At 46.1% G+C, this 26169-nt stretch overlaps 1 protein-coding gene across 5 annotated transcripts in view; it reads right to left on the minus strand.

Moving 5' to 3' along the window:
- Positions 1 to 26169, minus strand: part of KDM4B (lysine demethylase 4B) — a 74775-nt gene that overhangs the window by 14788 nt on the left and 33818 nt on the right. For 2 of the 5 annotated variants that reach the window (XM_053999317.1, XM_053999318.1), the window contains exons 8-15: positions 24157 to 24294; positions 13907 to 14103; positions 13402 to 13434; positions 10244 to 10413; positions 5225 to 5667; positions 4642 to 4762; positions 1781 to 1959; positions 290 to 512 (exon numbers count right to left, since the gene is read on the minus strand). In XM_053999317.1, coding sequence (XP_053855292.1) covers positions 290 to 512; positions 1781 to 1959; positions 4642 to 4762; positions 5225 to 5667; positions 10244 to 10413; positions 13402 to 13434; positions 13907 to 14103; positions 24157 to 24294 — 1504 coding nt within the window. Of the gene's footprint in view, positions 1 to 289; positions 513 to 1780; positions 1960 to 4641; positions 4763 to 5224; positions 5668 to 10243; positions 10414 to 13401; positions 13435 to 13906; positions 14104 to 24156; positions 24295 to 26169 lie in introns of those variants that run through there. The other 3 variants (XM_053999320.1, XM_053999321.1, XM_053999322.1) reach the window with 3 other exon arrangements.

The raw sequence follows: 26169 nt of genomic DNA on the forward strand, positions 1-26169 counted from the left end.
GTAAAAAGAATATTGGTGTGTATTTTTAAGATCAGTGACTGCCAAGATGGACTTGAATACACAGATGTGCCTTGAAAGGTTCCCTGCCCATGGCAGGGGATGGGAACTGGAGGAGCTTTAAAGTGCTTCCAACCCAAACATTTCTGGGATTCCTGATATCCTGGTACCAAGATAGATAAAAATGGGAGTGACAGGATACAAACCTGCCAAGAAGGAACTCAAATACAGCAACACACAAACTCCTGAGTTTCTCAGGACCCAAAGGCTTTGGGGAAGGTGAAACACTCACTAGCATGAACCTGCAGGCAGCATTTGGCACAGGATATCAAGGGACTGGTTCCATCCTCTCCAATGTAGGAATTTGAAGGAAGGGGCTCGGTGTTTTCTCCACTTGAGGTAAAGCACATCTCTGGGATCAGGGGCTTGGTCTTCTGCCCACACTTGGAAAGGTGCACGAACGAGGACGGCTCCCCTGTGGAGATGGGGGCAGCTTCCTTCTCCACCTGTGAGGACTGCAGAGAAAAGCCCATCACTGGAACCACCTCTTCCTGGCCATGGTTTTCACTTTCCACTCTGAGCACTCCCCTTGCAAAAAAAGTCACCCAACACCTGACACCCAAAAATGGCCTAAAATCCTGATTTCACCCCCTTGTTTCTCCCCCTCTTCTTCAGGCTTTGACTGGGATCTGTAATTTGTTGTGGAAACTCAAAGAAGCATCAGAATAATGAGCAGCTTTTCCTGGTTTTCTTCTGCAAAAATCTAAATTCCTGAATTGCAGCTGAAAACACCAAGGAAAAATAAAAAGGAAAACATTACTAAAAGCAAGGCCTTCCCTCCCCCTCTCCCATTCCTTTGGCATCCTTCCCTACTTTTCCTGCAAGAAGTTCTCCTGAAGGACCTCTCAAGGTTTCTGGTAGCAGACAGGGTTAAAAGCAATGGATAAAACCAGCTCAGCTGCACCCAGTTTTCCTCACAACAGCTAGCAATCAGAACAGATATTTTATTTTCAGTCTGTATAATAAATCAAGAGATTTTATTGAAGGGGGACGTGGGTTCTGCTTTCCTCAGGAAAAGCTTCCAACACAGCTACAAGTATCTAAGGCACAAATTCCTGGTGGGCACACAAAGCCAGATTTGGCTTTATGTGAGAACAAATCAATGCACAACTGCACAAATAACTAATTCATCTGATGAATTTTGCCTTTCTGCTCATAACGTCTCCCAAAGCATACTGGTAGTTTCCAAAAAAAGGTGATGGATGTGCTTACTCAGTAAATTTTTGTTTTGTGGCTTGTTTGCATAAATTCAGCAACTCAGGCCTGTATGGAAACAGGAGCCTGGTGTGACTTTTCTCTGCATGGAACAGTGTTTGCAAAGCTCTTTCAGTGTGATTTCAAAATGAACACTGAGCAAGCCAGAGAAGCCAGGAAAGATAACAAAAAAGGCTCCAGCCACTGCCAAATCCAAACACATTTCTTTGGTGTGCAAATTAGTACAGGTTTGTCTGTATCAGAAATGTCTGCATCCTAACTCACCCATCTGAGCAGTGTCAGAGGTTTAGATGAGGTATTAGAGAAAATCTCTTCATGGAAGGTGTGGTCAGGCAATGGCACAGGCTGCCCAGGGAATTGGTGGGGTCACTATCCCAAAAAACACATGGATACAGAGTGGGGGACGTGGCTTTAGGGGGAACACAGTGGTGGGGGAGTGACAGCTGGACTTGATCCTAGAGGTCTTTTCCAACCTTAATGATTCCCTGTCTCTGTGATGAGGAATTACCTGGTTATAGGGGTAGAAGAGGGTGCAGACAGCACAGTATGGCTCACTCAGGGCAGCAGCTGCATTGAACTTCCTTTCAGCTGGGAAATTAAGGGCTTTGTTCTTCCACTGGAAGGAAAGTAAAGATTTCAAAGCCTCTGGATCACTCATATCTTCCTCTCCAGAAAATGGAAACATTTCTAGAATGAAAAGGAAAAAAAAAAATCCCAAAACAATGAGCAGTAAGTAAAGACAGAAGAGTTTATGGTTAGAAGAGGCAAAAGGAGCAAGGGTGAGTTAAACAGCTCAGGTCTCAACAACACAAGAAGTGCAATAAACAAAAACATTCAACTCCTCCATGGCCTCCCATATGCCTATGCCCCAAATAGTTCCTTAAATGGACAGGATATTCCCTTTGGGGATAGGATACACAAGACAGGGACAGCAGTGACCTGAAGGAACTGGCCACGAGGAAGGAGAGAATGGAGATTTATTGCCTTTGTAACTCCCTCCCCTTTCCAGCTGGGAAACCTCCACCACCCTTTTCATGAAGATTTAATTTGAACTTTGATAAGTTCAAAACACATGATGCCAGTGCAAGGAAATGGCCCTTTCCTGCCTGCAGCAGGGAGCTGCATGCTCTGGGAGGTGGGGATGCAGCTGGTGCTGCTGTGGCCAGGCCAGCTCCCAGTTCCCACCCCCCAGGCTGACCCAACCCTCCCAAGGTGCATCCCAGAGCTGCCCTGCCCATGGCTGGGGTTCAGTGCTCTGGTACAGCCACTGAACCTCCCACCTGCACTCCCCACCATCCCTCTCTCTGCCAGAGCTCTGCCAGCGACTGCTCCTGCTAATTCGTTTGCTAATTCTTTATTTTATAAACCTTTAAAAGGTCCTTGGCGTTTCATGATTAAACCACTGCAGAATCCATTTGTGGCAGTCTGGGGGTCTGAGTTTCTTACCCTTCCTTGTGAAGGAGTTTTGAGTCACTGTAAGTGTTAAAGACATTTTCCACACAAGGCTGAATGTAAATCATTCCCTGCATCACCAATCTGCAAAGTTTCCAAAAGAACAGGGAACTCAAAAACATCTTGGAAGAACATTATCCCCAGAGCTCAGCACATTAAACCAAATTGTTCACTGCTTCACTGTTAATTACTGGAAATAAGCAGTTTATGTTCTGCTCTACAAGTCTAAGTCTCCTCCCCAGTTCTCCCTCCCTTTGAAGATTTTCTGACTCTTGGGTTACCTGAAAGGATAAAAGGAATTTGGAGTAAAATGTTCATGGCTGAGTTTACATCTCAGATTTTAAATGTTGGTCATAACATATTTGTCAGACAATGTGGAAATTTTATTGTGTTTGATGAATCCCTTTTTTGAGGTGATGAGTGCTGGGTGTGTGGCCCCATCACATTTCATATGAGGGTTACCCTCTAAAAAGTGTTTATTTATAAGACATGAATCAAAACCCACATTTCTCCAAATTTCAGGTGACAGACCAGGATTTATGACACCAGTGAAATCAGTGAAACCAGCTGCTTAATCCAGAGTGACAGAGGGAGAGAAGAAAGGGAATGACTGTGCTGTCACCTTGGCTCCTCCCAGGATGGATCCAGGGGGACACAAGGCATTCAGGATGGCTCCCACGTTGCAAACAATTTGTCTGGGCTGAATCTTTGTGTAACATGTGCATTCCCTTAAGTTACATGCTCACTGTTCCTCCTGCAGATCATCCTGCACATCATTCCCTGAAAAAGCCCGGGGTGCAGAGAGCTGCCTCTATTCCCTCGTGGGGAGGGAAGAATCTGTTTGATCAGATTTTGCCCAGCAGAGCTGTAAATCAGTCCCCAGGAAATGCCAGCTTCCACAAGAGCTGCTCCTACTCCACCAGCCAAGTCCCCAAACACCATCCAACAAGTCAAAGCAGTGAGAAGAATCTGCCTAATGAGGATCCTCCAGCACAGAGCTGGTTCCAAGGTCTCACACCAAAACAACATAACAAGTCTCAGCTGCCTCTGCACACTTCATTCCAAGTTACACACTTGGAAGGCATCAAATGCATCCTCCTTGGTGAGGGAAGGAGCTCTGTGTGCTCAGGAGAAGCCCTTCCTGCAGGAGGCTGCTCTGAAATCAATGGATGCACTCCTGAAGGAGAGTGAACAGGAAAGATGATGTCCTTTGGAATGAGGAGTTGTGAGCAGGGACTGCCAGCTGCCATGTGCCTGACCCAGCACACAAAAGCTCCTTGCTGGGAGATTGTCCATATTCTGAGTAATGTGGAAAACACCTCAAAGTGGAAAATTACACCGCAAAACAGAGTTGAGAGGTAAGAATCTTTTCTTTCCCCGTGGTCCAGACTGTTAGGGACTGGAATGTGGGGAAAGAAGAATCAGTGATGTACAGCTAAACACTGCAAAACATTTTAATTCTCATTTCTGCATCTGCCAAGGAAAGCTGGACCCCAACACTGATGTGAATTAGGACACAAGCAAAAGGTTAGAACTGATTTTCCTCACACACATGAGAGCAGATCTGACCTCCACTGCCTCCAAGGGGAACAGCTCTCATCCCACTGCAATATCCAAAACAGAGCTTTGCCTTTAAGATATTATCTTCTGCAAACTCTTTTCTCCCTTTGCCCAAAACGCTGCCTCATTCTGCAGCCAGCAAAATATTTTTCTTGAGTGAAAAAAGGGTGGGAGGTGAGAAGTGACACCTCCCACGGAGGAGTTTTGTTTCCAGCTGGGTTATCAAAATGGGAACACGCTGCATTTCCTACCAGCTACGTGTAACACAGACTTTCAGGCCACCCAGTTTTGTCAAAGGCTTCAGCAATTCCCTGGCTCACACAGGACATCCAGGGGTCCCTGGTGCTGCTCACTCACCCTCATCACTCGAGGTCTCCTGTTTGACCACGGACAGCGGGGAGCGCGTCGGGGGCTTGCCCAGCGGGTGCCGGCGGCTCTTCTTGATCTCCATCTTCATCTTGGAGAAGGCAGAAGCAGCCTGGAAGGAAGCACAACAAGCTGGGTGGGCACCCCAAAGGAAGGAACAGGACAAGAGAGGCAGAGCCCCTGTCATAGAGAGTTCTTGGATTCACACAGCAAACTTTTCTCTGCCTTTTGGCTGAACCACTGAAGCCTTCCGAGCCAGTTCCTGGAGCAGATAAAAGCCAACACCAACTCTTAAGAAGTTGGATAAATTACAGACTTTTCTTCAAATCAGGCCAGCCTCAGAACATCTGCAAGCTGCTCATGAAAAGTCTGCTCAACCACATACACAGCTGGGAACTCCACGGAAATTGTCACTCATGGAATCCCAGACCGGTTTGGGTCGGAAGGGACCCGAAAGACCATCCAGTCCCAACCCTGCCACAGGATTGTAGACCTCTAGACCAGGTGGTGCTTGCACCCAGCCTGACCTTGGAGCTGTCCTGACGCCAGCCACGGCAGCCTGCGAGCCACTGACCTCGGCCGCGAGCTCGGCGCGCTCCGCCTCGGCGCCGTCCTGCTCCTTGCCGGGGCCCTGCTCGCGCCAGCCCAGCCCTTTCTGCGTGGCAAACTGCTCGAAGGCCTGCTGGCAGGACATGTGCTCCTTGTCGAACACCACCTTCTTGCTGCGGGGCACCACGTACAGCATGGGGATGATGGGCCGCGGCTTGAAGTCGTCCTCCTCGGCCGGCGCCTCCGAGGGCTGCACCACGTTCAGGGGGGCCGCGGGCCGGGCCTGCTCCGTGCCCGGGGCTGAGGGGGGCCCCGGGGGCCGTGCCGCCCCCGGGCCGGCCTCGGGAGGAGGCTGGGGGGCCGGGATGGGCCCCGGCGGCGGCACGGCGGGCTGAGGGGGGAACAGCTGCTTCTTCTTCCGCTCGCCCTTGGCCTTCGGGGGCCGCGCCTTGGCCTTGCACTCCCCTGCTGGAGAGAAAGGCGACACTGAGCTCCCATGCCAAATTCTGGGAATGCAGCATTTCCCTCCCTTCCCAGAGCTCTGTGCTGGGCTAGCATGTTCCACCATGGAATATTGCTTCCTCTCCCTTCCTAGAGCTCCGTGCTGGGCTAGCACGTTCCATCACGGAATTCAGCATTTCCCTCCTTTCCCAGAGCCCCGTGATGGGCTAGCATGTTCCATCATGGAATATTGCTTCCTCTCCCTTCCCAGAGCTCTGTGCTGGGCTAGCACGTTCCACCATGGAATCACTGCCTCTCTCCCTCCTCAGATCTCTGTGCTGGGCTAGCATGTTCCACCATGGAATATTGCTTCCTCTCCCTTCCCAGAGCTCTGTGCTGGGCTAGCATGTTCCATCACAGAATGCAGCATTTCCCTCCCTTCCCAGAGCTCAGTGCTGGACTAGCACGTTCCACCATGGAAGCACTGCTCTCTCTCCCTCCTCAGAGCTCCATTCTGGACTAGCACATTCCACCATGGAATTATTGCTTTCCAACGGGCACTGTGAAAGCTGCACACATTCAGCGGAGCCTCAGCACTGACCTAGAGAAGCCACTTCAGAAAGAAAATACTTGTGTCATTTCTATGGACTGTTAAATTCCTGACTGGAACACAAAGGCTGCTAAAAGCAGTGTTTCCTGCAGGGAAAATATCTAAATCCCTAGGAAACTGGACAGTGTGCCAAAAAACCTGTAATACGTCACATTAACCATGACTCCGTGCTTCAAGTTTTTTGTCCTCCAAAGTCAGGGGCACAAAACCATCCACTGGGGTGCAGGAATTAAATATTTTTGTACCATTAATAAAATAAATATTTTAAACAGTATTTTTTATCTTTATGCCTTCCTTTTCTAATCTCTGTTTTTCTGTATATTTATATTAGCACAGAAATACACGTGTACATATGTATTTCTGTGCTGTATATGAATAAATGTGTATATAAATAAAGACATACATCAGGAGGTGTGCTCAGATTTTTTTTGGTTTTTTTGTGCTGATAAGGAGGTGCAATCAAAAGAGCTTGGAGACCCCCATTCTGTATCAGTAGTTTGCTGTTCCCTGTGTTTGCAAGCACAGCTCTTATCTGGGTATTACTGTGTGTCAGTGCACCCAACAGCCCCAGGAAATGAAGAACTGAACAAAGATACTTGAATCATTATTACCCAAAGATTTCTGCTATCAAGCTTTTTTAAAAAATGCTTTTGAAGCATAAATCAGGTGCAGCACAGAGCTCAGCTGGATCCTGAGATATCTTTTACTCACACCCATGTCCTTGTTTCTCCCAGCTCACTGTCACTCAGTTTATCTGCACAGCCCTCATGGATGTGACAACACTTCTTGAGCAGATAAACATCTCAGTATTGTCACCAGAGGCAGAACTGGCCTCTAAAAGTCTTCCCCACCTCTCTTCTCTGTGAAGGGATTCACACACTCCCATTTTAGAGCAGTGATTAAAATTCCTGCTCTCCACTGAGGGTTGGGATAATCAGGGGCAGCCTGTTCACCCCAGTGAAGAAGTTTCACCAACCCAAACCCACCCAGACCCCTCCACTTCAGGCTACACCAAACCTGACCAGCCCAACCCATGAATGGAAAATCAGAATAACCATCACATAATAGAGGTTTCTGCATGAAGAAGGGTGAATAATCCCACAATAGGATAAAGTGCCAAAATCCCTGCTGAAACCCCCTAGGGATCACCTTAACCCAAGCATCTCCCAGAAGTCTGATCACTTTATTTACACTAACTTATAAAAATGGGAACAAGTCCAGCTCAAATAATTAGAGTTGTACTTGTGTAGGCAGTCCCTCAGATAAACTGGTTTGTTCTATCACAGAGAAAGGAATATTGAATTTCCTTAGAGAAACAAACATATTGAATGAAAGGCAAATTGGATTTCTCCCCAGTTGCACAAAACCAGATCATATTTACTCTCTATACACTCCAAGAATTCTCTCCCCAACAGCACCACAAATGCCATTCACCAGCTTTATTGACTTCTAAAGGGTAATTTGACAGCAGCTGGCACTGAGGACTGTGCTTGAAAGTTTTTGCATTAAGATGAACAAACGAGTTTGCAAGTGAATCTATGGAATCAGAAGCCAGGAAAATGGGAGGAAAAATTCCAAGAGCCTATCTGGGTATCCTGAACACTGCCAGGAAGGAAAAGGATCTGAAGGCACAGGTAGGGTTAAATGTCTTTCCTGTCCTTCCACTGCAGGAGGATGGCAGGTGTGGGTGGGACACAAGGAACTGCAGGTGACACAAGGTGACACAAGGAACTCGTGTGGCAGTGCTGTGCTGCCTGCCCAGGGACAATCTGAATCCTCAACAGACCTCTGGAAACTGAGGAGCAGCTGAGGGAGCTGGGAAGGGGCTGAGCCTGGAGAAAAGGAGGCTCAGGGGGGACCTTGTGGCTCTGCACAACTCCTGAGAGGAAGGGACAGCCAGGGGGGTCGGGCTCTGCTCCAGGGGACAGGGACAGGAGGAGAGGGAACGGCCTCACATTGCACCAGGAGAGGGTCAGGCTGGACACCAGCAGGAATTCCTCCCTGGAAAGGGTGGGGAGGGCTTGGAAGGGGCTGCCCAGGGAGGTTTGGAGCCCCCAGCCCTGGAGGTGGCACTCAGGTTTGCAGTTCCCCTCCTGGGCACAGCCCCACAGGGAAGAGCTGCTGACTCACAGGAGGATTTCTGCTGCTCAGCACACCCAGACAAGGGCAAAGCCTCAACACTCTCCTTCCTAACGTCCCAAGACAACCTGCTAAATTTCTAAATATATTAATAGCAACATAATAAATTATGAATATAAAGCTGAGTCATAAAAACCAAAAGTAAACACCATAAGGGATCTGGGTCAGAAATCCTGAAAACCTCGAGTTATAAATACTCAGCTTGTCCAAACAACCAACACAAAGCACAAGACCTACTTTGGAACCATGACTACTTTGGAATCTCATTCTTTCTCCTTCTCAAGGTCATGTCTTCTGGTGTAATAGAAAATGAAGTCAAATTAAAACCAGGGAGATAAAGAAAGGAAGTGCAGGAGGTGGGGGAGCAGAATTACCACGAGCAGGGCCATCCAAACAGATGCTGTTTTCTTCTTCAAGATGAAACCCTAAGACACTGGTGAGAGGCAATGTAGACAGCAGGATGTGGAAAACTAGAGAAGCCATTGGGATTTAATTGCTGTATTGCAGTAGGGAAGTTGAATATTTGTGAGCAGCCACACCAAGCTGGAGTTTGCTCCAGTGGCACTTCTGCAACGGTGCTGAAAATAAGCTTTTCCCTCCTGAGCCAACAGTTACAGAGCTCTTAAGAAGTAGTGGAAGTGTATGATTTGGAAGCCATTCAGCTAGAACAGAGTTTTCATTATTCCTTGGCCATTCTAATGATCTCAGATCTGTCCTTGTCACTTATCTCTCGTCTCCAAAGAAAAATCAGCATTTTTGGGCCATTTATTACAAGCATCAAGTGTTAAACTTGTACAAGAGCCAGGAGCAGACAATTTAACACATTGCTGATGCTCTCAAGCTTAGGGCAATAGAAATTAAGTATCTGCACTGTGCAACAATGGTTTTTCAACTCCTTATTTCTCATGAAAAGAGAAAATACACTGTCTGGCTGAGAGACTGAACAAAGTCCTCAATTCTCTTCCCAGAGCTTCCACAGCTTTCCTTTAAGATCATTATATCGAGGTTCTCTAAACAGTTTGCAGCATCAGTTTCTCCAAATGCTAAACAAATAATGGATATATACAAGAGATGTAAATTAATTCCCTAGTAAGTAGTGCTGGAGAAGCCTCAAAGAGGGAGTGAGTGTGTCACAGACACAAAAACCACTTAACCACACATCAGGGGGGAAAAAGCAGCTTTTCCCCAGCAAGAACTCCAACCTTTTCTACACAGCCAAGAAAAAGGTGCCACAGAAAGAGCCCCCTGCACAAAGGGTGTGTTCAGGCCAGGGGACTGGATGTGCAGAAGGAATCCCAAAGGACTGGGAGTTGTCATGGCCTGGTTTTATTTTCAGCAAAGGTTTTATATTTCATGCAGAGGAAGCTGAAAAGCTTCCCTGCTCCAGCTAAACTTGAAGAAACCCAAGTGGGACTCGTGCAGCAGCTGTGGATCCCACCCAAACTGAGGCTCTCTGGATTCAGTCTCTGAGAAATGGGAACAAAGGGAGGGGAAAAGGAAAGAGGAATTGCACAAGGCAGTGCACAAATCATTCTTTTTCAGAGCAGGACACAAAAATACATCTATTTGTTTCTCTAAGAAATAATTCAAAATATTCCTCACATAATATATATTTTTTACAATCCTGCAATAGTTTGAGCCTATAGAATTTTCAGGCCCTGCCAAAAAAGCTATTTGGATTGAATCCTTAAAGAGAGGGAAAAATCAATTGCTGCTGTGAATGATGACATATTTCAGTGAGTTTTTAATATTGGGGAAAACTGCTGATATTTCAACAGAAACCAACAGCAGCAGACAAGTTATTCACAGAGGTGTTTTAGAGCTCACCCCAGCTCCTCACTGGTCTGGCCTCACCTTCTCCCTCCATCCCTTTGCTTCTCTCCTCTTCCTCCAGATCCGGCCCCCTTTTCAGCTCCTCTTTTACTTTCACATCTTCCAAGGCAGTTTCAATAGCCATGACATCCCCAAGAGACTTCTGATCCTCTGTTTTGTGTCTTCTGGGTTGACTCCTTTTTCTGTGAGACCTGAAAGCACAGAAGTGTGATTTGACATAAAAGAACAGCCTTCAAAATAGAAAACCATCACTGACTTAAGAAGCTGAATAAAAAACAAAAGGATCTTTTTGGAGAGAAAACACAAGGTAGCTAAAATAGCTACAGGGCAAAAGAGATATCTGAAAGGGAGCAGATGAACCTTGCATAACACAACATTTAAGATCCATTCACAGCAGCCATTAATTGTCTGGGTTTCCTGAAGAGCTTTTTCCTACCATTACTAATGTAAGCTCACAGGCTGCAGTTAAAGTGATTTTAATTGTGTTTTCAATCTATTTTGCTTGTATTTCAAAATACAGATGAAAACTTGTTTAAATCTCTCTTTCATCCTCTGCCTCCATTCCATTATTTCTTTTCATTCTGTCCGTGCCTCCCTTTGGCAAACTGCTGGAAGTCTGCAAAACATCATCTCCCAGCTCTGAGACATTACCCAGCACTGCCAGTTCCCAAAAACACACTATAATGAATGCTCAGAGCAAAATCAATAGGCAGTCTATGATTTTTCAGCAGTAAATTCAGAAGGTCCAAGGCCTTGAAGAAATCTAACTAAAAAAATATGCATATTAATAAGAACAGACAAATACTAATGAGGCAATAGCAATGCTGTTCATTCTTTTTAAAGTCAATGCCACTAAGGCAAAGATTACAGGAGCCACAATGCAAAGAGAAATGGAAATTCAGAAGTCAGGAGAAGATTTTTGGGTTGGGAACTGTACCCTCAAAGACACTCCCCACTGCTCAAGAGGGACAGGAAGGGAAAACTGGAAGAACAAGAGCCAGAAATTTTTAAGTCAAGACAAATGCAGTTTAATAGGTGAAGAAAAGAATAAAAAAAATAAAAGAAAAAAAGAAGCCCAGGAAATCCACTCACCACCTCCCCAGGCAGATCAATGCCCAGCCAGTCCCCAAAAAAGGCACCTCAGAAGCCAAACCCCTCCTTCCTCCTCTCTCCCAATTTTTATTGCTCCCCATAACATTTTATGGCACAGAATTTCCCCTTGGCCACTCGGGGCCAGCTGGGTCCCCTCCCCACCTCTCACCCACCCCCAGGGTCCCACTGGGCCAGAGTGGGACAAGATAAAGCCTTGACATTGTGCAAGCAACAGCCAAAACTTCAGAGCCTTATGAGCACTGGTGCAGCCCCAAATCCCAGTCACTGTATCCCAGCCAGCCCCAGCACAGGGCTTTACACAATCTGTAGAATTGCTCCTTGAATTTCAGGTTTAAATCTAACAAGCTGTCTTTTTCCAAAAGGACTGATTCAGAAACTTGCAAATTTTACCCCATTTTTAGCATGTAAGCATTTCTTCTTTGGTTGAAAGCTGCATTTTCCTTATGGCCTCATATCCATCATCATGTGACAAAGACTAAAACACACTTTACTCATCAGTCCCAAAGTCTAGAAAAACTAAAAAGCAGCTCCCCATCCTCAGAGCCCAGAAAACTCAGCTGCTAATTACATTTGGAGCACAACAGAGTTAAGAGCCCTTAACCAGCCTTTAAACTGACAAAGAAGGGGGAAAAAAAATCAACCTGAGATGAATGATGAATAGAAAAGCAAGTTGATCCATATGCACAGGGACCTCTAATTGCCAGACTCTGAGCAGATGGTGGCCCTCTAAGAAGAGCTGGTGCCTTCACACCTGCAGGACAGTCATTAGCAGGAACAGGGGCTGAGCCTAGAAGGATCAGCTCTGCTCCTCTCCCATATTCCAAGAACACACCACCTTCCCTGGGAGGGGAGTGTAGGGTGGGAGGTGAAGATAAAGCTGTAAGACTTTGCCACTGCAGCTGGAACGTTCTGTGGCTGAAGGAGGAGTAGAGTCAAGTGTTACAAGCTGGTTTTAGCAAAGTGTGTTTTATTCCTGTGGTGTGGAAGTGCCAGGCAAAAATTACAGCACAGAGCTTTATACTCACAGGAGAGAAAAAAAATGATCTGTTTTGCAGTGCTCTTCTCACTCAGGGGTTGTGGGGGAGAGAGGCAGAAAGCTCAGCATTTAAAGAAAGTGCTTCCAGAACTACAGGCTGAAGGCTGAGCACTTCCAGAAGTGAAGCTGTTCCGTGTCTGACAGAATTCACACACCAGAAATGAAATGGGGACTGGACTAAAACAGTCTCTTGCTGAAGCCATAAAGTAAACAAAGTTGGGTTTTTTAAGGTAACAAAGTCTGACTGACCTTAGAGAAGAAATAACACCTCTCTGCAGAGTTTAAAAGCTCCATTTTTCCAAGAGAGCTGACAAAAAAGCAGCGTTTGTACTCTTTGAAGAACAGACCACAAAGTGACTTAAATTAAGTAGCTACAACTGTGAAGGTTTGGGCAGAGGTGAATCCCCTCCCTCCATCCTGCTGAGAAAAGTCAGGCTTCAAGTAAAACGATGTCTTGGAAAGACATAAGCACAGGAGAAAGTACAGCTAAGGAGTATTGAACAGCTTCAAAACTGCTTCAGGATAATGCTGGAATAATCCAGGGAACACTGAACAGATAAGCAAAAAAAGTACCTGGATCTTTTGCAATAGGCTCAGGCTGAGAGAGAGGCTTCTCTGCTGGGTAATAGGCTCAGGGAGGGAACATAATCCTTGGTGTTCGTACAGTACCTTACACTCTGCACATCAGCTACATCAGGAACCCTGAACAGTCACAAAACTGCAGCAGCACTTCTATCAGTGACCAGTTCCCTTTCCCCATCCCCAGTTAGCACCACACATCCCTGCCAGCCCAGGAGAGCAGCTCAAGAGGGGAAACCAGAAGAGCCATGAGACAGTTGAGGTTCTCCAGTGATGGAGATCACAGAAATCCAAACCAAGATGAAACCTGAGGAACCTCAAGGCCTGAAGATTTCCTGGGGGCTTTCACAAAAAACTCAGTGACTGAGGAAAAGAGTCCCAGAGCTGCTATTTAAGAAACTTGCCAGGAAAAAGAATGAAAGGATTGACATTGCTGAGGGAAGTCACATACCGGTGTTTGTTGTCCTCTTCCTCATCTCCTATCCTATAAAGCAAGATTCCAACAGGAAAAGGTTAGCATGCCAAATTTTCAATTCAAGCATGCTGTAACACACAAAAATCACAGACTTGTAGAAAATTAATACAAAGATCAAAGGAAGCACAGAAAGGCATGCATAAAATCCCCTTTGCAACTGATGGGCTTTTTTAAACTCCTGCTTTCTGATCAGTGAAGCTCTAAATGTTCACTATAGATTTTTTTTGTCTTCCAGGATAAGAGATGAGATATGAAGGAGCACAAAGTGTCCCACTTTGAAAAGCATGTGCTTTTATAACATGGGAAGGAAACGGGACATGAGGAACACATTACCCCAGACAAACAGCACAAGGAACTGTATGAAAAGAACAAAAAGAAGAAAATAAAAGAGTCTGAACTATCTCCAGTGGAGAAGGGCAGTTAAGCTCAGAATCTCAGCAGTTAAACTGCAGGGCAGGGCTCAGACACTGCCTGGCTTTACCTGCGGAGCAGTTTTGCCTTCAGCTCTGCCTTGGTCTCGTTCCAGGCGTCGAGCTCGGGGCTGCTCAGGGCCGTGGGCTTCATGTGGTCCAGGACAGCGATGTCCTTGCCCTGCTTCCAGAGGTCGTAGCGCTCGGGCTGCAGCACCCTGACAAACACGTCCATGGAGATCTTCACCATGTCCTTGCGGCACGTGCACTGCAAGAGACCCCAACACGTCACCAGGGCCTCCAGAGGGAAATCAGCTCTCCACAGCTGGCTAGAGAGGGCTTCTGGAAGGGTCAGAGCTGGCAATGCCTCGGCTCTACCTGCTCCTGGAAAACCAGCTGCCACTCCAATACTCTTCGAGGCTAGTGGAAAACTCTTTCCCAAGGATTTTGTTCTCCCTCTAAGCTCCCCAACAAGACAAAGCCTCCTGGGACTGCCACTGCTCGAGTCCTGTGCTGCAGGCATTAGACACAATTACTCTGTCTGGTCTAGCCCAGGTCAGAGTCTGCCCTCAAGCCCACGTTCCCTCCATCAGCCTCTGTCTGGCAGAGTTTCCCAGGCTGAAAAGATATTATTGGTACCACTTCATAACTCAGAAAAGCCTTACAGGAACCAAAGCCTGACCTAGAGCACAGGGCAGTTAAACTTCATAATGATACATCCTGACATGGCACAGCAATCCTGCACAAAAGGGAAGAAATAAAACCCCTGCAGTAACTATAACCTGCATCCAAACCATTAAGTGAGAGAAAATGTGCTTTATTCATTTCAACTGGCATATGCTCATTAAAACCAACCTGGAGTTACACCCCTGCCATTGCAAGGTGGTTTTCCTTGGATGTATCCCTTTGCTGTGATGAATCAACAGACTGAGTGCAGCAAGGGGATTCTCACCCTGGGCACTGATGTCAGTCTCAAAGAATGAGCCCTTATAAACTTCATCAGAAGAAGGTAGAGGATGGAAAAGGACCCAGGAACCCCCCAGGTGCCTCTGGGGGCTGCAGCCACAGCTCTCTTGGGGGTTCTGCTCTAAGGTGCAAAGCTTTGCTTGCACTAAATTGCTTTTCAACTCCAAGCTGAGGCTGAGGTAATTGGAGCCACTTTGCAGGACTGATTTGGGGTTTTTTCCACCCTTCCTTTACACTTTTTCAAAACCATTCTATACATTCTTTTGGCAGAAGTGCCTGAAATTAAACCTGCTTCTCCCCTTTCTCCCTTCCCTTTTCACCACCATCACTAAATAATTTATGGCCATAGCTGAGAATTCACTGAGAGAGGGAGAGAGAAGAGTCCTTCTGTACAGTTCTCCAGCATCCCACATCCTCCAGCTCCTGTTTCTTATTGCAGGGACTGGGGCAGTGTTGGTAACCCGAGTGAGCTGAGTGGGAAGGAGCATTTATGGATGGGCACTCTCAGGAAAACTCCATTTAATGAAAAACAGCTGAGGCCAGAAAGGCTGGGAATACAATTTGGCCACAGCACAGCAGGAACACAGATGGCACCCAAGCTTCCAACCCCAGCCCAGGCAGGAGCTTCCCACAGCACCTCCATCAATCCTGGCCTGAGGGACTGAGTAGATTTCTTTAAAAGAAAGTTTAAGAGCACCTGTGCAGAGCTACAAAGAGGAACACAGAAGAGCATCCCCAGCACAGCTCTGGGGATTGACCTCCTCAGAGGCTGAAAAATGGCTTCAAAGGGGAGCTCTGTGTTTGGTGATCTTGATCTGGACCCAAGATCAGCACAGACACACCCACACCTTCAAATCTGCCAGCAAAGCCCGAGGCACTCGGGGCCAGAGATCTCCAGAGCAGTTTCCAGCCACCAGCAGCTGCAGAGGCTCCCCAGCTGCACCCCCTGGGCACTGCTGGAGAAGCCCACGCCGAGCTCTGGGGATGCTGCTGGGCTGGACTCAGCCCTGGCACTGTGGCCTCCACATCCCCCAGCAGCCAAGTTCCTTTCTGTCCACAAATCTGCCATGATGTATGTTTATATTTCAATTTTAATTTAATTCTGTCGCTTTCACAGAAGCCAACATGAATAATTTACAAAGCCTCTTCCCTCTGGGGCTCCTTCTGGACCGTGCAGTGCTATTTCCTCAGCTGCTGCAGTTGTGTCACAGCCACATTCCCAGCATGGCCAGGACATTTTTCCACACCCTCCCCTCAGACAGGAGAGGGATCCTACTGATGCTTCCAATACAACTGGAAAAGGGAATGTTCTTGTGTGTGTGAGAGAGTTGGAGAGGGAGAATGGGGGAGACCAGGAGGAGAGTGAGGGTACAGAAGGGTGAGGAAACTTTGCAATAAATTCCCTGCTCTGCTCCATTGCAGCAGGACAAAAGCAGCAAGGTTGTTTCCTGGCAATGATCTCCAGTCCCACACCCTGCCTTCCCCCTTCCACATACACAGAGCTGTATTTCTTCCAGAGTGTTTCATTGTGGTCATAAACACATGTATTTCCTAAAAGACATTATGTCTACACCCCCATCTCTGTCCATCCCTACCCCAATTTCTGCAGAATATATCCTCTCAAATTCCCTTCAATTCTAACACTTTTATATTCCTCTATTCTTAAACTTTATAGAAAAATAAAAATGAACATATCAACACTAAAACACCACCACTAAAGGAGAGATCTTAAACCTCATTTCCTTTGCACGAGACAGAACTGAACCACAAAGCTCCAGTTTGGGAATTCACAGAATTCCTATGGATCAATAACCCTGAGAAGGATTTCAGGGTGATGCAATCACCCAGAAGCACAGGAGTGAATGGCAACAGAAACATTTTGTCCAAATGACAGGTGAGAAATTCCAAGAACTCTGAGATCCCATCCAGCACCTTCCCCTCTCCCCTCCATCACTCCCAGTCTGGCTGCCAGACCCCACTCCTGGGAGCAGCAGGGGCTGGCAGAGCCACAGATCAAACAACAGAACAAGCAACAGAATATTCATAACTGGCATCTCCAAGGACCCACTGCAAGTCCTGAAAATGGGAGTGCAAAAAAAACCAAACCAAAAATCAACAGCTTTAGGGTCAGTTCTGTGCCTTTGGTTACAGGGGAGCTGAGACCCAAAAGAGCAACAGGAGAAGAGTTTCCATATTCACCAAATCTGCAGGAACTTCACTTATTCCACCTTCTGAAGGCTTTTCCATGAGTTAATGGCTCTGTTAACTATAAGCACATGGAAAAATACTGTAAGGAAATGCACAATTAAACCTTTTTCCAGCCTAAAACCCCAACATTCTTCCTTTCCTCATTATTTTATTATCTGCAACTCTAATTTGGAGCCTGTGGTAAAATATGTGACCACACCAGGAGCCCTGTCCCATCAATTCTAACTCCAAGACTGATAGGGGGGAATTTGTGGCTATGGAATGTACAACCATTCTCTTATTTCCAATATTTTTTAACATAAAAACACAAATAAGCCTCTATAAAATAACAGTCAAATAAAATGACTGTCTCCTTGAAGTCATAAAATCAAATGATTTATGGAAAAGTGCAGACTCATTCAACTTCAACCTTCAGCAACAGTTTTGTGAGGATATTTCCCTCAATTCCCAACTATTAACACTGGACTGAACCTCAGCAGTTCCATCACATAGGAAAGGTTAATGGAAAAAAAACCTTTTCATTATGCAGAAATAGTGACCAAAATTACATATTTAAAGTGGCACCACTGGTTTTGATGGACAAAACCCTTCATATTCAGATGAAAGCAGTTGGTAAGACTGAGCTGAGCCTCCCACTTCGCCTAAATGGAAATTTATCCATCACAAAACCCAACATGCTCGAAATTGAAGCTCTTTCAGCTTTTAAATGCCAGACCAAAATCTTTGCTTAAAGCCTTACATAAAAATGAAGCCTAAAAGCAAGTTGCTGGGAAAGAGGGGTGGTTCTGGGAAAAGGCAGCAGAGGAACTCAGTTACAGGAACACAGACAACACCTCTCAGCTTCTCCTTGTGCATTCCCAGCTCAAAGCAGAGTTGCAGCTTTTGGGAGAAACAAGCCCCCAGTAAAATCAGGGCTTCCAAAGAGCAGCAATCCAGTTTGTTCCCATATTACAGGTGTGCTATTGGGATCCAACAGGACAGAAAAAAAATTTAAAAAACCCAGTTTGGGGCTCCAGTTTTCTTTTCCTTGCACTCAGCCAGTCCAAGCAGGCTCCTGAAAGATGAATGGCAGCAATTCTGTTAAGTGAGGAGTTCAACTTTGAGGAGGAGAAGGAAGAAAAGCCCAAACTGCAGAGTTTGTGTGTTTAATGGTTGGTGGTTGGAAGCTTGTGGGAAAGAAGATGAGCCTTGACCCCCTGTTTGCAGAGTAATTACCGGTATCAACAACAAAGCAGTTCATTAGGAAACCCACTGGAAACCCTTCCCAGAGCTTCACAAACAAAACAATTAGGGAAGATTTCCATGGACTCCCCCCGTCCCTGGCTGCAGGGCACCATTCCTGCCTGCCTGCTTCCCTGCCTGCCCCCAAATGCTCTGTGAGGATTCCTGGGGTGCAGGGTTGGGGGGGCAGAGTCACCCCCCTCCCTTCACACACAGCATTTATGTGGGACAGAAATGCTCTGGGACTTGTCCCAGCCCAAGCAAAGAAAATAATTCATCCCAACATCCAGAAGGACCTGGTGGCACCGATCCCCCCACAGGGACATTCAGCCACCCCACCCTGCAGCACCCCCAGCACTGGAATCCTGGAAATCCCAGGAAATCCAGGGATTCATTCTGCTCACAAAACCCCATTTTGTTTTTTTTTTTTCATTAACAAAAATCGTGCCCAGAACATCTCAGCCAGAACTTCAGGAGAGGAGCTCAGTAAAGAGCTGATAAAACAAAGATTCCAGACAGTTTCCAAAAAATAACCATCCCCTTTCCACCTCAGCACAAAAAAAAGCTGTAAAAGTTCCTTTTTCTTGCACAGAATCAAGAGCATTAGGGGTGTTTACAAATAATCCAAGAAAATAAGTATGAAGAAAGGTGGAAGAATTTGTACAAGAGCAATTTTGAATCTGTCTGACGAAAATAAACCATGGAAATGTTATTCCATAATAGATTTCTTTAATGTATTCTAAGCTTAAAAGGTCTAATTAGAGTAAAAGAGCAATTTTGAACATCTGACAAAAATAAACTATGGAAATGCTATTTCATAATAGGTTTTTTTTTATGTGTTCTCTAAGCTTAAAAGGTCTAATTAGAGTCAGTTGAAGCACAGACACAAAGTAATGCAAAAATACAGTTCTGATTTGCCTTATTTTGGGGACCAATTTTGCAGTATTACCAAACAGGTTTCTGCAAAAACCTCACAAGTTTTATTTTCTTGGGAAATACAGACATATTGAAGAAAAAAAAAAAACCTACTAAAATGTAAATAGTAAGAAAGTTTCAATTTTAGCTGAAAAATTATATGCTAGACAACATTAAATCACAGATATTCCAAGTGTAAATTTGAGATTATTTCTATATTATATATACAGTAGAGAAAAAATGAGTGAGCAGAAGGTTTAGAAGCAACAAACCATGTAAAGGATCCCAGGCTGGGATCCAAAAGGTCCCTTTTTTAGGCAGACCAGGAAAATCCAAAGGGAAGAGTTTTCTTTGTGCCCCCCTTCCCCAGAGGAGAGAGCAGGGCTGCTCTGGAGGGAGGGGTTTGATGGGAGCACTGTTTATTTCAGAGCCCCAAATGCAGGATTTGGGCAGGAAGGGCAGCCTGACCCTGTTTTATGTGGAGAGAGAGAATTCCAGCAGTTTCTCTGGAGTAAACAGGAGATAAAGGAAGGTATGAAAGTGGCAGCCAGCAGGAACCCAGACCTTCTCCAGGAGTGGCTGCACTTAATTGAAAGGAAAGTGCAGAAATTGCTCCCCTCCCATTCACTTATTTCCAGTACAGTTTGTCAAAGAAATAGAAAAGCTGAGCTGGGATTTGAATTTCTGCTAAAGCTCTACACTCTGAAAGGGTCTCTGAATAGCAGGAGGCTCACAGGGCACCTCAGCTACAGGGAGGGCACTTTCCTGAAGCCCCTGGTTTAAAAGGGATGTTTAGGCAAAGACACAACTTAAAATCCTCTGGTGGTGGCATCCAAGGGTTTTCAGAAACAAAAAAAACAGGAGTGCAGGCAGGAACTGCAGGCTCATGGTGCAAAATAAAAAGAAATATAATAAAAGATATAGTAAGGAATGAAAATTATAATTTCCTGCCTTTCGCTCAGCAGCTTTTTTTGACAACCAAACAGAAAAAACATATGACAAATGGAAGACAAATGACTGAGGAACTCCAGCTACAGAGAACAAAGGGAAATATTTCTCCCTAATTCCTAAGCTCTGCCTATGCAGGCAAACATTAACTGTAGTATATACAAATAAACCCATCCCTCCTCAGCTGAATCAGGAATGCTGAAGTCCAAAGCAAATATTTGGATTACAGCTGACTCTGAAACATTGTGCCAGGATCTCCAACGCTGTGAAAACCCCTCTGAACTCCAAGCTGTGAAAACCCCCCCTGAACTCCTTTCTCCTGGGTCCCTTTTTGCTGAGCACTGTGACAGTGACACCATGTCAGCCAAACAGGACTGCAGCTCTCTGGAGCTTCCCTGCCAGAGCTCTGCAAAGGTCTGGGATGCTGGGATGAATCCCCAGCAGGCCCTTGGGAAGGGCTGCTGACAGCACATGGGATTATCCTTGGCAGCCCCAGGATCAGCTGGAGGTTGCTCTGATTTTTAAAAGTTTTTTAAAACTGATTTTTAAAACTTTTATAGTTCTTTTAAAAGTTTTAAAGTTCTTCTAAAAGTTTTCCATGCCTTCCAATGTTTACATATTTCTACTGGAGTTCTCACCCGCTGTTCATGTAAATAATGATTGTTTTGCATTCTTCTTTGTGGGAGGAGAGAATTGATGGATGTTGGTTTGACCAGTGTGGTTGGAGAGGTGGCAATTCCATCCTCCAATCCACTGCCACTTTTGGAACTCTGTATATTGCAAAGTCAGAAATAAAATTCACTCTTTTTCTCTCTTAAACTCACCAAGCTTCTGTGCACTCATTTCGTGTCCAATAGCAACATCTCCCATCCCTAAACAAAGCTCTGCTGCTCAGCTTTTGCCCAGGATCAGGTGCAAGAGGAAAGCTGAGGTTGGCCTCAAAGTCACCTTGGCTGGGAGGGAGTCAGCTGCAGCACGAGGCTCCTCCAGGCCAGATGGAGACATTTACATCAGCAGTACATGGGAGAACAGCTAAAAGCTGTTCTTTCTTCTGGGCACACTGTCCAGCTGGATGGGGGACATCCCCCTCCCAGTGGGGCACCCTCAGGCTGTGAAGGAGGATGTCAGACCCTTCCTCTGGGTCTGACACTTGCTGAGAGCACAGAGAACCAGTCCTGAAGATTTCTGCACATCACGAAAGACAATGTGGAATTTGGCTGTCACAAAACACACTCAGCACTAGGGCTGGAGGAGCAATTAAAAGGAGGATCAGAAAACCAGACCCAAGGGGCAAAAGCACCTGTTCTAACGAAAAACCCAAGGAGAGAAAGACTCCACATTCTCAAAAAGCTTTAAACCAAACAGAACAGCTTAGATTATTCACTTGGTATTCAGCAAACCAATTTCCACTGGAAATTCTAAGGATTTGTCCATCCTGGTTACTCATTTACAGATACAAGTGGATTTACCCACTGTTAGTTTCCCACACTACTCTGCAGCCATTGCTATTTTTTTTTTTTTTTTTTTTTTTTTTTTGCTAATCCTGACACTTGTTCTACAATTAGAGCAGGACCAGTGTCTCAGAAGGTGATCTTTACACTCCAGGCTGGTTATTCTGTATTTTTTACAGGCCAGGCAGGTTCTCTGTGGGATGCAGAACATTGCACCCATCTGGCAGGCAATTAGCACAGCTCTGCTCTCCGAGGTGAACCATTACCTTCCTCTCCTGCACTGCACCACTGACACACAGCTCTCAGCAGAGCAGAATCCAAATCTCCTCCCCAGGATAATGTCCAGGAGAACATTACAACTGGCTAATTATGAACCTTGCCTTGTCCCCATTCTCCTGAGTGCTGGCAGGACAAGAGAGCTGTGCTGGCAGCCCAAGGAAAGGAGGGAATCACTGCAGGAAGCAGGAGCAGGTGCCTGCAGAGCTTTGCCCAGCTCAGACTTCCCAAGAACTTCTATAAATGAGTATATGGTAAGGAAAAAAAAAAACCTCCTAACCTGCCTGCATGTGAGCAAGGATAATCTAATTGTGCCTGGGAGCATATAAATCAATGAAGCCATTTTTGAAATAGAGGAAAGCTGTAGTAGTTAAGTAAAAATCACATATTCAGGGATGGTGTGGGTTGGGAGGGACCTTAAATCTCATCTCATCCCACCCCTGCCATGGCAGGGACTCCTTCCACTGTCCCAGGCTGCTCCAGCCTGGCCTTGGGCACTGCCAGGGATCCAGGGGCAGCCCCAGCTGCTCTGGGCACCCTGGGACAGGGCCTGCCCACCCTCCCAGGGAGGAATTTCCTCCTGATGTCTCTCCAGGAATTCTCTCCCCACAGAGGTGCAGGCAGCTCCCAGTGCACACCCTCAGCTGATCCTTCCTTAGGTCTCTGCTTAACCTCAAATGAGATTTAAACAAAGCTTTGCCCTCACAGTGTAACAAACCCCCCCCTCAGCTGAGACCCCCAGCCAGGCATCCCAGGGTTAATTAACACGTGGTTTAGAGCAATATTAACCAGGAAGCTCAGAACAGACAAGTGCCACGGAGTGCAATGGGAATAAATTGGGCATCTCCTTCCACACTTCCACTTTGTCTCCCCAGATCTGCTCCGAGCTCTGCTGCTGCTTGTTCAGTAATTTCACGCTACGCTGCTTAACAATGTAAGCATGGAGGCTCCATCTAAAACTGCACTTCCCAAATGTCACTTGTTTGTGAACACATGGCTGAACCCAAAATTACTTTTAATATTCGAGTGGTGCCTGCTGGCTCTGTTGTAGTTAAGGGTCTGTCTGAATTTCCATGATAAACCCCATTTTCTGGGGTGTAATACCATGACCACTCACTACACATAAACCTGCTTTACAAGGTCACAGCAGACAAACACCATTTTTTTACATTTTTAAACCAAGATTGCTTGGCTCTTTTTGAGTTTCAGACACCTGACACTGATTTAAGTCTCTCACAGTTTAAGGTTTTTCCTACCATCCCTTTAACTCCAGAACAAATCTAAATGTTTGACCCATCCCTGGAAGTGTCCAAGGCCAGGCTGGACAGGGCTTGGAGCAACCTGGGATAGTGGAAGGTGCCCCTGCCTATGGCAAAACTTCCCAGATTCTACTGAATGAGCTTTGCTGGTCAGTTATTCTGCAGACTTCAAACCAGGAGAGCACAGGTGCTGTCACAAACCAAAGTACACCAGGATTCTGCCCTAATGAGAAATAACCACACAAATATAACTCTCCAAACTTAACTGAGTGCACAGATTAGAGGAATTCAGGTATTTTCAGTGTTATTACCATAGTGTTATTAAAGCTTAAAAGTATTTCCAGCTTATTCCTTCCCCTCCAGTGTGTACCTAATGAGTTGTGCTCAGTTACATCAGTCACCTTATTCACTGTGAAACACAGTTTGCATGCACCAGAAAACTAATTCCAATTTACCAGTCCCAAAACAACCTGTTCACAACCTGAATGCAACACTTGAGAAAGCCACTCCTACACCCTCAGAATAAAATGGGGCTGGGGTTGTTTAGCCTGGAGAAAAGGAAACTCAGGGATGACCTTATCTCTACCTTATCTCTACAACTTCCTGAAAGGTGGTGGTAGTCAGGTGGGGTTGGTCTCTTTCTCCAGGCAACAACTGACAGAATCAGAGGACACAGCCTTAAGCTGTGTAGAGGGAAATATAGGTTGGATATTAGAAGAAGTTTTTTCCAGAAAGGGTGATAAAGTTCTGGAATGGCTACCCAGGGAGGTGGTGGAGTCCCCATCCCTGGATGTGTTTAACAAAGCCTGGATGTGGCACTGGGTGCCAGGGTTCAGTTGAGGTGTTGGGGCTGGGATGGACTCGATGATCTTTAAGGTCTCTTCCAACCCAGTGATTCTGTGAATTCTCTGAAAACAAATTATCGAGAGGCAAACCCAGCAACGTGGGACAGTGAGAGAGCACATCCCAAAGCAGAGGCATTTTCCATGCTGTCCTCAGGAATAAGGACAAACAACTGGCACTGCTGTGTGTTCCAGGAGCTGGTGGCTTGCCCCAGCCCCTCCCAGCTGGCCCCACCTGTGTTGCCATTTTGCCATAGTCAATCCAGCGCAGGGTGGCGAAGTTGGTGGACTCAGCGCAGTTGAAGCCGTGGTTGAAGCCAGCGTGGTAACCATAAGGAAATGTGATCATAAACTCCCCAGCTTCCTGGGTGATCTGAAAAACAAAGGAAGAAGGAGGAGACACCCCACAGGTCACTTAATGCAGCAGCTTGAGAACAGAGACCCATTAGAAAACCCCACTGATGAAATCTCTGTCCACTGGAGGGTCAGCAGAGCCAGCTCTTGGCTGAGCCTGGAACATTCCTGGTGAACTGCAGGAATGCTCAAGGATTTCTCTTAGGGGAAAAACTCAGAACAGTGGATGGGAAGAGTCACATGACCTGAACTATTTTCACCTGCAGGCTCCAGTTACAAAGGGGTCTCAGGCTGCAACATTCCAAAAGATCAATAAATCTTTGATGTGACCACTTTGGCTCATGGCACTTCCAAACCCTCATTCCCACCCCCAAGAGCCCTGGATTTCCCTCCTAACATTCCCTTTGCATGGCAGGGTCCTTCTGAAGCAACCCCTGCCCTTCTCTGTATTTATTTCCCCACTCACATTTATCAGCTTCACTGTCCACCCTAAAAATTACAGCCCAGCTTTGGTCTGCTTTGGGAATTGTCCAGAGCAGCTGTGGCTGCCCCATCCCTGGGAGTGTCCAGGGCCAGGCTGGGCTGGGAGCACCCTGGGACAGTGGGAGGTGTCCCTGCCCATGGCAGGGGTGGCACTGGATGAGCTTTAACGTCCCCTTCACCACAAATCATCCTGTGACTCGACTTTAATAAAATTAAAACAACAATAAGCATTACGGGCATTATTAATAAGGGTTGAAGTCTACAGATCATAGCTAGAACCAGAGGCAAATCAATCTTGATGCTTCAAAAACAAAAAAAAAAAAAAAACAAACCTCTTTTTATATCTTGTGCAGAAAAGCCATTGGGAAAAAAAGAAGTTTAATTGTTAAGAGCATGGCCTGAACCACAGGAGCAACTCCCAGCCCAGCTGCCCCTCATGCAGCAGCACCTCCCCTCCACAGGGTATGGAAGAGGCAAAGCTTGACCTTCCCTGTCTTTCCAACCAGCAGTGCTGACAGAGCTCTCACAGCTGTCACAGGCCAAGAATTCTGTTTGGATTCCTTCCCACAGCCATAGCCCACACCCCAGCAGCTCTGAGCCCACAGAGACTCCAGGGGACTGCACTTCCAAACACAAGGATGGGACCAAATGCAAAATGTAAACAGACAGAAGTTCAAACAATTCCCCCTTGGCTGGGCCAACATCTCAACTTGCAGATGTCATTAACATTAGAAGAATCATTTTAAAAAGAGGGAATAAAAGCTGCTGTGATGCACAAGAAGCTCCTGCAGGATTTCAGGAGGAGGTGCTGAAGTCCAGGCTGCCTGCAGCCCCCTGGAGCACCCTGCATCCATCCCCTCCAGAAACCCCAGCAGTGCTGCTCTGCTGGCTCCAGAAGATGAAGAGATTATGTTTCTGTCAGTGAATGCACATCCTGGTGTCTCCATTTCAAGCCCACATCATCCATGGCACTGCTGTCAACATTATCCCACAATAAATTAGAAAACACTCCAGATGATGGATAGGCCATGCAGAAAAGTAATAACTATTGAAGGAAAGCCAGCACAAACTGCCACTCATGAAGAAAGCCCCAAATTTACTGACTTCTGCAAGCTCTTGAGGAATAAATGGAGAAATCAATAGGGGATTACAGAAATACACATTTTTAATTATTAAAAAGCCCTAGTATTGATCTGTTTCTTTTTTTCCAGAACAGCATTATAGAGATTTATAAATGCTGCCTATTTCAACTTCACTGAAATCTGCCAAGGATTCAGATGAAGGGGTCCTATCTCTGTTCCTCAGGAAAAGAGGCACTTGTTCCCTGTTTGTGAATAACAGTGATCCTCCTCCAACAGCCACTATTTCAGGACAGGACTTGGAGTTTGGGACAGTGGAAAGTGTCCCTACC

Source organism: Vidua macroura, chromosome 26, assembly GCF_024509145.1.
Source record: "Vidua macroura isolate BioBank_ID:100142 chromosome 26, ASM2450914v1, whole genome shotgun sequence".
In the NCBI taxonomy this organism is placed as follows: domain Eukaryota; kingdom Metazoa; phylum Chordata; class Aves; order Passeriformes; family Viduidae; genus Vidua; species Vidua macroura.